Source organism: Mobula birostris, chromosome 17 (genome assembly GCF_030028105.1).
Source record: "Mobula birostris isolate sMobBir1 chromosome 17, sMobBir1.hap1, whole genome shotgun sequence".
NCBI lineage: Eukaryota > Metazoa > Chordata > Chondrichthyes > Myliobatiformes > Myliobatidae > Mobula > Mobula birostris.
In genome coordinates, this window is record NC_092386.1 from 56,362,485 (window position 1) to 56,377,162 (window position 14,678).

At 42.2% G+C, this 14,678-nt stretch overlaps 1 protein-coding gene across 8 annotated transcripts in view; it reads right to left on the minus strand.

Annotated features, from left to right (window-relative positions):
• Positions 1-14,678, minus strand: part of LOC140211695 (transcription factor RFX3-like) — a 329,720-nt gene that overhangs the window by 71,816 nt on the left and 243,226 nt on the right. For 7 of the 8 annotated variants that reach the window (XM_072281765.1, XM_072281762.1, XM_072281761.1 and 4 more), the window contains one exon: positions 1,676-1,750. The exons of the other annotated variant lie outside the window; for it this stretch is intronic. In XM_072281765.1, the coding sequence (XP_072137866.1) occupies positions 1,676-1,750 (75 nt within the window). The remainder of the gene's footprint in view (positions 1-1,675; positions 1,751-14,678) is intronic. 8 annotated transcript variants of the gene reach the window in all.

Sequence of the window (14,678 nt, forward strand, 5' to 3'; positions counted from 1 at the left end):
CCTGGAATCATTCTTGTGGATCTTCTCTGAACCCTCTCCAATGTCAGTATATCCTTTCTAAAATAAGGAACCCGAAACTGCACACAATACTCCAAGTGTAGTCTCATGAGTGCCTTATAGAGCCTCAACATCACATCCCTGCTCTTATATTCTATACCTTTAGAAATGAATGGCAACATTGCATTTGCCTTCTTCACCTACTCAACCTAGAGGTTAACCTTTAGGGTATCCTGCACAAGGACTCCCAAGTCCATTTGCATCTTTAATTCTCTCCCCATCTAAATAATAGTCTGCCCATTTATTTCTTCCACCAAAGTGCATGACCATACACTTTCCAACATTGTATTTTATTTTCCACTTCTTTGTCCATTCCCCTAAACTATCTAAGTCTCTCTGTTTCCTCAACACTACCTGATCCTCCACCTATCTTTGCATCATCAGCAAATTTAGCCACAGATCCATTAATTGCATAGACCAAATCATTGACATACATCATAAAAAGCAGTGGTCCTAACACAGACCCCTGTGGAACTCCACTAGTAACCGGCAGCCAGCCAGAATAGGATCTCTTTATTCCCACTCTCTGTTTTTTGCTGATCAGCCAATGCTCCACCTATGCTAGTAACTTCCCTGTAATTCCATGGGCTCTTACCTTGCTAAGGAGCCTCATGTGCAGCACTTTGTCAAAGGCCTTCTGAAAATCCAAGTACACCACATCTACTGCATCGCCTTTGTCTACCCTGCTTGTAATTTCCTCAAAAAATTGTTAGACAGGCAAGATTTTTCTTGCAGGAAACCATGCTGGTTTTGGCCTATCTTGTCATGCACCTCCAGGTATTCCGTAATCTCATCCCTAACAATGGATTCCAACAACTTTCCAACCACTGATATCAGGCTAACTGGTCTATAGTTTCCTTTCTGCTGCCTCCGACCCTTCTTAAATAGTGGAATAACATTTGCAATTTTCCAGTTATCCGGTACCACAAAATGCTTCTGTTATTAACTGAGAAACAGGGTAGAATAGATTTCAGCTCTGCACATTCATGTTTCTCTGCTTGTCCTAGAGTAATGAGTGACAAGAATTCTCCTGGAAACATCCAAGTAGCTACAGTTGAACTAAGGTTGCAAAATGAAGAGTATTTACTTCCCCACATAACATGGGCCATTTTCTTAATTGCCCCGTTCCCCCAAGTAAAAGAAATAATTTTTCAGGGATTCAGCTGGACTCTTGGCCACATCTCTGTTGTGAAATAATCACCTCACCTCATTCATTATACACGGTCTAAAGTCTGAAACTAACAATATAGGAAAACTCTATAGGAATATCCTGCTGGTGTCATTTGCCTTCTAAAAGGAGGCAAAAGTTCCACTCCTTTCAAGGCAAATTGGAAAATGCAAATTCCGCAAGCCACAACCAGGTCTCTACTGTTTTTTCCCCCACAGGTGTCTTCATGTTAGAGTTAGTGTAAGGAATTTCACTCCACTCTATTCTAATTCCAGATCTCAAAATGACCATTTGTTTATTCTGGTAAGAGGAAGGAAAACAACACAGATGACAATAAGTTACATAAGAAGTTAGGACAAGCAAAATAAGAAGTGGCAGCAGAATAAATCAGAAAAAAAAGCTCATGTAACATTAAAGATTTAAGTGGTTTTGAAGGAAGAGGCAACTTACATGGCTGTTGAGAAGAGTGCTTCTGTGAGCTGTCAAACCATCAGACTTTTGGAGTGTCTCAATCGCCATTTCAATCTGATGATAGATAGCATTAAAAAAGAGCTCAAGACAAGACAGTAAAAGCAGATTTAATTGAACACAGAAATAAATGAAAGAATAAAAAGGCGCAACAGGAATTTTTAGTGAGAATGCTCCTAATGACATACTTAACTTGTTGAATACATTATTTTTAAACAACTTAAAAAGCAAAAAGACATTCACGGATACAATTCATGCTAATAAACTAAAAATAAACATTCAAATGCAGAACCTTTCATTAGCTAAGTCTCATGCTAAACTATGCCCGGCTGCAACCTATACAATTTATACCCAGCCCTGATTGCACAGAGCAGGTCATCTGTACATCATGCAGCAAATAACAATTTTTACATTGTACAGCACAAACTAACATGGCTACATGCTATCTAATTCTCAGTGTTGTTCTTTAAGAATCATCTTATGCAATGCAATTTGTCTAGTTACATTGTCCGAATACATACAACAATTGTACTCGTAGTGTGTCGATAACCTACAGAAATGATATTTTGAAAATGAAAATTACCAAGATTACAAAAGATTCCACGTGAAAGAATTAAAAGACAACAATCCATTCAAACATTTCTTTAAATCAAACTGCAAAAGTAAGCACACATTTGCCATATGAATACTCCTATTAATTAAGGATAATTTGTTTATGCTTAAATACATGCATCAGTGTTTTTTTTTGCTTCAGATGTCATTTTGATAGTGAGCTGCTAGCTTTCTGTTGATGATGGCATGCAGCTCAAGTTCTGTAATAATACTGATCATATGACATATGGCCTGCAACAATTCTGGAGCTTTGACAAAAGAAACTGAATAATAATTGATCTGTGATTAAGATCAACATAGTTGCAAGGATTATTAAATGTTAATTTAATGAATTAATGTGGGGGAAAAGGTCACGAGACATAAAAATATTTGTGAAACTTCACATGCGAATTGGTTGAAATTTAACGTACTTTCAGGATATATTTTAATCTTTAATTGCTGCTGAGTTCCTTCAAACAACACACAATAGACAAAGAATTAATAAAACTTTTTAAGGATGTAAGCAACACACACAAAATACTGGAAGAATTCAGCAGCATCCATGGAGGGGAATAAGCTGTCAACATTTCTGCCTTAGACCTTCACCAGGAAAGGAAAGGGACAGGGACAGGGACAGAAGCCAGAATAAGGTGGTGTGGAGGAGGGGGCAGAGTACAAGTTGGCACATGTTAGGTGACACCACATGAGGGGAAAAGTAGAGGGTGGGAGAGAGGGAGAGCTGGGAGGTGATAGGTTGAAGAGATAAAGAGCTGAAGAAGAAGGAATTGGATAGGGGAGGGCAGTGGACCAAAGAAGAAAGTGAAGGAGGTGGGGAACTGAAGGGAGATGACGGGCAAGTGAGGCGAAGGGATGAGAGGGTAACCAGAACAGGGAATGGAAAAAAAGAGAAGGGAGGAAGGGGGAGTAATTACCAGAAGTCAGAAAAACTGACTCTCATGCCATCAGGTTGGAGGCAATCTAGATGGAATATGAGGCATTGCTCCTTCACCCTGAGTCTGATATCATCAAGGTAGTACAGGAGGCCATGGATAGACATGTCAGAATAGGAATGGGAAGTTGAATGGAAATGGTAGCCACCAGGTGGTCCTGTGTTTTTGCAGAAGACAGAATGTGGTGAAATACCAATCTGCGCTGGTCAGCACTTGGCCCAGTTACAGGGGTAAGTGCCAGCATTAGGGAGATCAGTAGGGAGAAGCAAATGGACAAGGGGTGCCAGGAAGGAGATCAAGCTTTACAGCTATCTTTGCACCACCAATCAGAGCTCCAAATAGTCCTTCCAACTGCGAGTCTGTTGGGTCATTTATTGTATCCAGTGCTCACAATGCAGCTTCCTCCACATTGGGGAGACCAGATGCAGATTGGGGAACCACTTCATTGATAAATTTTACTCTGTATAGCTCAAAAGAGAGGATCTCCTGGTGCCTACCCATTTCAATTCGACTTTGCATTCCCATTCTGACACGTCCGCGCATGGCTTCCACTACTGCCATGATGAGACCAAAGCCAGGTTGGAGGAGCAACATCACATATTCTCTCTGGGTAGCCTCCATCCTAATGGCATGAGCATCACTTTCTATAACTTCTGGTAATTACTGCCCCCTCCACTCATCTCTTTGCCCATTCCCCATTCAGGTTACCCTCTCTCCCTTTCTCTTCTCTTCGCCTACCCATCACCTCTCTCAGGCTTTCCTTCCCTTTACTCCAATGTCCATTGTCCCTTTGACAGCATCTCTCAGGCGGGTGAACCCACAGAGAGCATCTGGCCCAGACAGTGCACCTGGCAGAGTACTGAAGATCTGTGCTAATCAACCGGATGGAGTGCTTACAGACATTTACAATCTCTCACTTTGGCAGTCTGAGGTATCCAGCTGCTTCAAGCAGGCATCAATCAAACCAGAGCCCAAGAAGAACATGATAACCTGCCCCATTGATTATTGTCAAACAGCACTTACATCCACCATGATGAAGTGCTTTGAAAGGCTGGGCACAACGCATCTCGATTCCTGTCTGAGGAGTGATGTGAATCTCCTCCAATTTCCCTACCATTACAACAGGTCACCAGCAAATGCCATTTCATTGGCTCTTCAATCAACTCTGGAACAGCTGAAGAATGAAAATATATATATCAGGATGCTCTTCACTGATAACACACTCAACATTCAATACTATCATCATCTCAAGACTCATCACTAGGCTCCAAGTCTTGGGCTCAATACCTCCCTGTGCAAATGGATCCTCGATTTTCCCAGTTACAGATTGGCAACCGTATTTCCTCCACACTCATCATCAGCACAGGTGGACCACAGGGCTACATATTTAGCCCCCTGCTCTACTCACTTCATACTTATGATTGTGTGGCTTAGTACATCTCCAATGAGAGATTTAAATTTGCTGACAACACCACTGTTGTTGGCCAAATCAAAGTTGGTAACGAATCAGCATACAGGAGGGAGACAGAAAATCTGTTTGAATGGTACCACAACAACAACCTCTCACTCAACTTCACCAAAACCAAACAGCTGATTATTGAGTGCAGGAGGAAGAAGCCGGAGGTCCATGAGCCATTCCTCATTAGGGGAATAAGGTGTAAAGGGTCAGCAGCTTTGAATTCTTTGGCACTAACGTCTCAGAAGATCTGTCCTCAGAACAACATGGAAGTGTCATCAAAAGAAGCACAACAGTGTCTCTGCTTTTGTTGACGTTTGTATATCTTGAACATGTGACCAAAAGCTTTGACAAATTTCTATAGATACAGAGTGGAGAGATATCTAACTGGTATAGAAACACCAATTCCAGGAAGGGAAGAGACTACATAAAGAGATACATATAGCCCAGTCCATCACAGACAAAGCCCTCTCCATCATTAAGTACACTTATATGGATTGCTGCCACAAGAAAGCAGCACCAATCATCAACAACAGCGGTCCCCAACCTTTTTTACACTGCGGACCGGTTTAATATGACAATATTCTTGCGGACCGGCCGACTGGGGGGCGGGGGGGGGGGTGGGTAGGGTTGCCAATGGACAACAGTAGCAGTCAAATACATTGTGTTTACCCTGAGAAAGACTACCATGACCATGAAGCCTTGCATGGGCACCACTGTGTACGCGTGACTTACGCATGTGTATACCTGCCGATTTTTTTCTACAAATCGTTTTTGGTGACTCTGTTCGGGGGGGGGGGTGTTAATCATGACCGGAACATAGGTGATAAGTGGCTAATACACTCAATTTCGTTTCTAAAACAGTTTATCTAACAAATTTAATATTAAACACACAGTGCATATTTTCCTTGCATGAATATAGTAATAAGTCAATTATAAGTCAATAGCATCATAAATTTTTAAGTAACGTTTGGATATTAAACACACGGCACATATTTTCCCCGTATGAACATATAAAATCATTGCAACACACCAGTATCGCTGAATCAGTGGGAGCCCTGGGCTTGTTTCCCTGCAACAAGACGGTGCCATCGCGGGGTGATGGGAGACAGCAATACTCGAAGGGGGTTCCTTATGTCCAGTCTATTCCGCAGTTTAGTTTTCGTTGCATTCATTGCAGAGATATGTTGGAAATGGAAGCAACCTTTTCAGTGCTTTTGTGGCTATCTCAGGATTTTCAGCCTTGACTTTGATCCAGAATTCCGGCAGAGATGTTATGTCAAACATACTTCTCAGCCCGCCGTCATTTGCAAGCTCGAGGAGTTGATCTTCTTCCCACGCTGACATGGATGACGCCTGGGTAATAACCTCGCATGCGTTCAAGTTCAACAGTGGGTGTGACAGGGAATGAGGAAAGGTGCAGCTGACTCATATCGCCAAATCATATTGTTTCCTCACAGCCCGGTAGCACATGCTTTGCGGCCCAGTACCGGTCCGTGGCCCAGTGGTTGGGGACCGCTGATCAACAACACCACCACCTAAGTCATACACCCTTCCTGCTACTACCACCAATCAGGAGGTAAAGAAGCCTCACACCACTGGTTCAGGAAAAGTTAGTACCACACAACCATCAGGCTCCTGACTGGCTTGGATAAGTTAATTCACTATGACGCTGAATTAATTCTCCCATCTACGTGTAATGCTCTGTAAGGTTTCACTCCTAATGTAATGGTTTCTCTGTAGCAGCAGTGTTTGGGTTATGACTAGAGATAACGGGGCTTTGGTATGTTTGCCATCCAATGAGAGGTGGGTTGTTTCTTTCTTGTGGGTCTGAGAGGAGGTACTAGCAGGCTTTTGTTCAGCGGAAGATGGAGAAAGAAGATGCCGGAACTGGAGGCTGTAGACTGCACGACGGAGTGCAATTGGAATGGGGTCAGGAATCAATGCCCGGGGGGGGGGGGGAATCAATGGAGAATGAACACACAGGAAAACTGTGAGCTCCAACGTTGTGCATTAGACTGTTTCATGAGAATGGGCCTTTTTCTTTTTTGTTTCTTTACTAACCCTATAGTCAAATTAAGAATTATAAAGCTCAATTGTTTAATTGCATATTGTGTACTGTTTGTTAGTTCATGGTACTGATTTGTAACAGGGGACACATCACACAGCATCTACCCAAACAAGATTTCTCAAGTTTGGCCGGGCCGGAGGCTGTCTTCCCCTAGATTAAGCTGCTAGCTGAACCTGAGGGTTACATACAGATTCACTTTCAAGGACTCTTTACAACTTATGTTCTCAGTATTATTTTATTTCCATACTCTTCTTTTGCACATTGGCTGCTTGTCAGTCTGTGTCTGAATAGTTTTTTTTGTAAATTCTATTGTATGTATCTCTTTTTTCATGTAAATGCCTGCAAAAATGAATCTCAAGGTAGCTTATGGTATTTGATACTAACTTTATTCAAAACCTTGAGCTGTCCTCTCCTATCAGATTCCTATTTCTTCAGCCTTTTACGCTTTCAACCTATCACCTCCCACCTTCTCACTTCGTCCCCCTTCCTCACCTGGTTTCACCTGTCACCTATCACCCAACAACTTATGCTCCTCCCCCTCCCCCACCTTCTTATTCTGGCTCCTGCCCCTTCCTTTCCAGTCCTGAAGAAGAATCTCAGCCCGAAATACCAGCTGTCTATTTCCCCCCTTCAATGTTGCCTAACTTGCTGAGTTCCTCCAGCATTTTGTGTGTGCTGCTCAAGATTTCCAGCACCTGTAGAATCTCTTGTGTTTTTGAGACTCTGTGGATCTTTTGAAATAAGGTGAATAAAAGGTACAATACTTAATAATCAAAGCAGACATCCTAACTTGGGGGTCAGTACTAATCAGAATTATTTATTAGTCTAAGGGATAATCACATCCTGGGAGTTGTCTTACCCGTTACCAGAAATTCAACTGGACAAATCACATAAATATTCTGGCTGCAAGAGTATGTTGGTTGCTGTCCTGGGGGGTGACTCATCCCAATCACCACCAGCTTTTCCACCATCTACAAGCCACAGATCAACAATACAATGGAATGCTCTCCATTTGCCTGGATAAGTGAAGCTCTAACAAGAAGTTTGAACACTCAAGAACTTTGACACCAGCCAGGAAAAAGCACCCTATTAGTCGAAACCCCAATTCTTTCCCTTCAACCCACTGCACTGTGGATGCAGTATGTGCTATCTGGAAAAAGAACAGTAGATTCCTGTTTAGGTCAATCTAACAGCACCTCCCAAAGAGGAACAGGTGCTGGATATTGCCACTATCTACATGTTTTTCTCCTGACTTGTACACAAATCACTAATTCCTTCTTTCATTATTGACTGGTCCAAGTCCTAGGTACTCTACCCAACAACTTTGTGGACAGGCTTTCACTTGAATAGATACAGCAATTCAAGGGAAAGGTTCACTATCATCTTCTTAAGGGCAATTCCAGATGAATGATAATTGTTGATTTTGCTAGCAACCACTCACTGCCTTGTAGGATGTTAAGTTTATGTATAAAGCCCAGGCTAAGCATTATCCTTTATTCTTGTAACACTTAATAAAATGGCCATTACCACCAAGTTTTATGCTGCATTCCTTATTTTTGAAGAACCTTTGGATCGATATTGCAGATCCAACAGTTTGGTGTAGTCAGAAAAATGGTTGCAATGATTTAAGGACATGGAAGAATCCCAAAGGATAAAGTTTTAAAGTTCATTACTTAGCACGAGGTAAGACTGTTCTCCTTACTTTCCGAATTGTCAGAAAAACATCGAGTTATTACTTCAGTACACCAGCTGAAGGAAGTCCAATAGAGAACGAGAGACTCTACTTTTTCCTACTTCATCTTGGTGAACTTAAAGTGCAGTAATACCGGTCCAGTCTTGTAGAACTGGACTGATAAGGTTGATTGGTCTTGTAGAACTGCATTGTAGTCCAGTCTTGTGGAACTAGACCTGAGCTCTGTCTTGTAGGAAAGGTCTGATAATGTGGGAGTTGTTCTGATAGAACCGTTGCCTAAGTACAGTTTGTGTGAATTTTGGCTGCGACCTGATTAAGATTTGATGCCATGAAAAAATTAGAGAAACCTACTACAGAAAAAGGGGGAACTGAACCTCCAGTTTTTATATGTTAACAGATGACGGGGGTGGGGGGTGTTTGGGTTCTTACTGGAAAAAAATACTCCAACTTGATAAGATTAATGAAGAAACAAAAATGAAATATAACATCGACGTTGAATCTAATGGAACTTGGCTGCTAGATGATATTAAGGCATTTGTAAGATCCTGACAATTGAAAAGGAGAACAAAAACTGAATGGATGTTGCAACTCTTATCACATTTAAAAAACAGTTCTGCTGAAGGGTTTCAGCCTGAAACGCCGACTGTACTCTCTTCCATAGATGCTGCCTGGCCTGCTGAGTTCCTCCTGCATTTTGTTGCGTGTTGCTTGGATTTCCGGCATCTGCAGATTTTCTCTCGTTTGTGATTGGATTACCACACAGCGAAGTCTCTTCCAGGGATACCTACCCTGAAGAAATTTAAACCTTCCCTTCGACAGGAGTTCTGTGAAACTCTCTCTCACTGCTCCCCTCCTGTGATCTCTGCGGCCCTCCAATAGTCCTGCTGAAGGGTTTTGGCCCAGAGTGTCAACTGTACTCTTTTCTGTAAATGTTATCTGGGCTGCTGAGTTCCAGCATTTTGTGTGAACTGCTTAAAAAAGAGAGAATGTGTTGAGCTGAAGATTGGGTATGTGTGTTAAATAAACAAATGAAAAAGGAAAAAGGAAAGGAAAAAGAAAATCATAAACATGAAAAAGTCTGCAGATGCTGGAAAAACAAAGCAACAAACACAAAGTACCGGTGGAACTCAGCAGGTGAGGCAGCATCCATGGAAATGAATAACCAGTCGATGTTTCGGGCCGAGATCCTTCTTCAGGATTGAAAATTCTAATAAATTACAAAATTAGCATGATACAGTAAGAAGTTGAAAGAGTAATTCTACACATTAACTGAATGAATGAAAGGACTACAAAATAAGTATAACTGAACCAAGCTGAAGACTAAACATGAGCAATATCAAAAACCACAACAGGGTCCTCAAGTGGACAGTTCTGCCAGTGACCCTACTCCTTGGGACATACACCCTACATCGGACAATAGCGTCACCATCTGAACTCAGAGGAACTCCAAGACAGACATTACACAAGAGATTCTGCAGGAACTCAACAGGTAAAGCAGCATCTATGAAGAGGAATAAACTCTCAGCTTTTCAGGTCGAGACCCTTTAGGACTTCACCTGGACATGACATGGATTTTACATTGACCTCTATCAACTCAAGTGAGGATGACAATGATGGAACAATAGAGTTAGCAGCCATGTTATGACTTGACCCAACAAAGATCAAGGAAGTGAAAGCATGCTGAACTGATAACGAAGAGAAGAAAAAGGCTTCTCTGGAACTGGAAAAGACTGATAAATGGTCCAAAGTTATTTCACATCCTAAAGGAGGAGGTTCAAAGACTTGAGCTGAGCGTCAGCATATTAAGAACACATATAGCCTGCACCTATATGATGTATCTAAATACTGGCTACTACGTTGTTTCCTCAGCAAATCAAACATTTGGCAGGTAGAGTTGACACTGACAAGGGAGATGATAAGCAAAATCTACAAGGTGGTTGAAAGGACAGACCCCATTACAGACTGACTGGAGAAAGGCAGTTGAATGCAAACAAAGGAATTCCAAAGATGTTTCCAAATATGAGGAATACTACAGAGCATCATGGTTAAACTACTCAGGAGTTCCAGGGGTAAATAAATACAACGCAGAGGGATCTGAATATGATCTACTGAAGTCAACCTTTATGGATGGCCTAAAATCAGAATTTGCCAAAATGGTCAGATTAACAAAACCATGTTGGAAAGGATTTGGCAGTGTGAAAGATTATTTTACCTATTTGTCAGCTAGGTGGAGAAACAAGGGATTGTTGTTGAATCTCACTGTCTCGTCTGACCTGTTAGAGTTAAGCTGCTAATCAATGCATCACCAGGTTAACTCCTTTAGCAGATAACCTAGCAACTATTTTTAATGTACTGAAGCCATCACACAAGTGGTTTACAGTTATTAATATGATTAATAGATTCTGGTCTGCACCACTGGTGCCTGAGTATGAACTGTGGTTGGCTTTCACAGTTAATGGATACAGTTCGGGGAGGCAGAGTGAAGTTAAGATGGCACTAAATGGCGACTCCTTTTCTTTGGAAACAGCTCTATTTCCATCTTTAATATCTTTATTTTTCCCTTTCAGGGTTCTTTTGAAGACCCTGACCTGGAGTTACACATTGACTTTGGTTCTTTGTGGGAAAAGGACCCGCTCTTGGGGTTTCATGACTGGCCATTGATTCGGCACACCAAGGGTTTGCCCTGAGAGTCCGGCTCGGATTTGGAAGCATAAGATCTCAGGGCTCTGGAGACGGGTGGATCGAACGTTGGTGTCAGCGGGGGAGTCGAAAAATCTACTGCTGTGGGCCCAAAGACCCAGGATCTTTGTGCTCTTCAGGCACAGAGCTCGAAAAAAGCGACGTAATGGACTTTTAACGTCTTCCCGCTTGCTGGGAAAATGGAGACACCTTCTTCTCCCTTATTAGGAGATGTTGAATGCTGGGTGAAACGCGAAGTCTTTGGGGTAACTGCAAGTCTGTGTCTTTGCTATTGCTTTGCTCACGCTTGAGTGCTCGGTAGCAGTGCTGATGCTTGCTTGCTTTTGCTGGTGGGGTGGGGGGGTGGGGGGGAGCTTAGGGATGGGGATCTTGGGGTCCTTACGTTTAACTGTTGTTCATTCTTTGGGGCACTTCTCTGCTTTCGTGGATATTTGTGAAGAAAAAGCATTTCAGGATGTATATTGTATACATTTCTCTGACATTACATTGGACCTTTGAACTTTGAACAATACCTGTGAATGAGCCTACCACAAAAGCTCCACAACAGCCCCCTTGTCTACCACATGGCTCTACGACAACATTTAAGGGAAACCGTTGATTTAACTATCATACAGTATGTGGATGATGTCTTGATTGCATCTGGTACCGCAGACCAGCATGAACCAGACATGCTTTATTTACTCAATTATTTACCCTCCACGGGTCACAAAGCAAGTTTGGACAAGACACAATTGCAAAAGGAAGTAGTAGTTTACTTGGGGCATAAAATTTCACATCGTAAGTAGGAGATCACAGAGGATCGTGCAAATCAACAGGCTATCAAAATCAGCAAAACTACCCACAACACTTCGGCGTCTCTGATCATTTATGTGTCTGTGTAATTGCAACAGAGCATGAGTTGATTCATATGCTGAAATTGTACAACCACTCATTAATCTGTTGAAGAGCAGCAGATACTCAGATGGCATTGAAGAACAGTTGGAAGCATTTTGAGCTTTAAAGGCAACATTACGCATAGTACCTGCATTAGGAATCCCTGATGCGGGTGGACCATTTACACTGTATGTATATGATGGCAGTCTTGATTCAGAAATATGGAGACGGACAGAGTCCTGTTGGTTATTATTCTGCTGAATTGGATAATGTAGCACTAGGATGGAGTTCGTGCTTGCGAGCAGAGCAAACAACCTATCTAGCAATCATGGCTGTCTCCAGCATTGTGCTTGATCAAGTTTTGAATGTCCAATGTCTTCATTCACTGCACAGTTTACTGCAATGAATAGGGCCCCTCAAGTAACAGCTATTCAATGGTACAAATCAGAGGTGGCCAATCTTTTCTACGTCATGGACCCCTGCCATTAACCGAGGGGTTGACGGACCCCAGGTTGGGAATCCCTGGTCTAAATAATCCACTGTTCTTAGGGCACCTAACAGCAGCAAGCAATGAGGGAATACTGTTGCCGTTGGAGATGGAGGACTATGATGACTATAACTGTGTAAGAATAATAACATGTAAACTATGTAAGAATAATAATGAAGATGCAAGCTATCGCAAAGGTAGATTGAACGCAGATTTGATCCTGCGCACTGATGACTCCCCAAACTTGAGGGGGGAGTTCAAATGGCTGTGTGGGCTATTGTTTCTGAATCTGAAGCACGGGCACCAGGAAGTATGGCTACTGGTACTGTTAGTATTGAAAGCCCCGACTGAAGCCTGTAGGATGCTGGAATGTCAGTTAATATCTACACAGATTCTTGATACATTTTGAGTTGTTCAGAGCTTTGGGAATTTATGGCGGCAAAGAGGATTTCTTACAGCTGTAGGAACCCTGTAGGAATCAAGAATGGCCAGTGGCTTTCAACCTCTTCTGAAAGCAATTGTATAACAGCCATTAGTTCTTGGTATAAGAACTAATGGCTGTTATACAATCGCTTTCAGAAGTTGTTGTATTAAAATGTAAAAGCCACTTCAAAATGAACTCAGTTGAAAGCTGAGGAAATGCATTTGAAGATGAAGTAGCAAAAATGACAGCAGAATCAGAATCAGGTTTATTATCACTGAAAAATATCACGAAATGTGTTGTTTCGTGGCAGCAGTGCACTGCAATATATAAAATATACTGAAAAAGAGAGCAAAATGGATGAGGTAGTGTTCATGGCTTCATTGTCTGTTCAGAAATCTTATGGTGGAGGGAAAGCTGCTCCTAAAATGTGAAGTGTGTGTCTTCAGACTCCTGTACTTCCTCTCTGATGGTACCAATGAGAATAGGGCATGTCCTGGATAGTGGGGCTGTAGGTTTTTGCAAATAAAACTGTGTGAGGCATTTTATGTTTCAGACAAACCATAAAAATTTTTATTGACATCATGTCCCATAAGACTGGATCCTGCTGCCCTTGGTGGCCTCCAGTGAGGTTTTGTTGCTCTTTGCCTTCTCATCAATAGGTGATGCTGGCAGCACACTCACTTGAGCACCCACGTCACAGACGAAGCATCTCCCTGAAAGGGGGCTGCTAATGAACAGTAGACGACCCTGACAACTGGAACCCATAGTGTTCACAGACCTCGACTGTCCCAATGCGCCGGCACTGTTGAAGCTGTAAGGCGGTTGCCACTTCCTAGTGTTCGTACCAAAGCAAGCGTGGTAAAAATACAGACCCTGCATAGTCTATTTCACAGCATTAGTTAGTAGTCTGTTTCACGTGCTTATGTTGGAGGCTTTGCTGACCAGGCTTACTGAGGCAGGGAAAAGAGGAGGAATTATGCTCTGTGCCTGGCTGAGTGTAGGCTATCAATGATTTTAGCAAGCTCTCTTTTGTCCTTCACAGGTGCATTAGCGAGGGCCACGTGAACTTGAGTAGGCATTTGCCGCATGAAGAGTTCTTTAAAAATAAATGTGGTTCATTACCTCCAAGGGCTTACCATTGCTGAGGCCAGGCAAGCAGAGCAACTGTTTGACACACTCACACTCTGACAGTCCAAAATTCTGCAAAAGGTGAGTTTTCAGTGATTGGTATTTATCGTGTTCAGATGGGCATTCTAGTAGACTCACCACCCTCCAGCCAAATTATTGAGCGACGCTACCACATTGAAAAATTTGGTGTCATCAGTGCTGGTTTCTCGCAGCACGAATTGGGCCTTGGCTTCTACAAACCATGCAACAGCATTTTGCTCCCAAATCTCTGGCCGTTTCAACGTGATTGCATTGACTGACATATTCAATAACTCTGGTATCATCCTAGAGCATCAGGGTCACCAACGTAGGTGTTTGCAAATAAAACTGCGAAGGTGTTTTAGATTTCAGAAAAAACCTTAACACATTTCATTGAACTCCAAAGCCTGAACACAAAGCATGCTAAAAACACTTTACCTAATTTCATCATCGCGCCAAACCAGCCTCTTACAAGTGATACCCCAACTCAATGTCAGCGTTTGAAAATTGTGTACATTTCCATCAATTATGTTACCCTACAGGGGTCCTTAATAATGTATATCTGTCTTTTTAAGGCATTGCCTTTTGAAGATG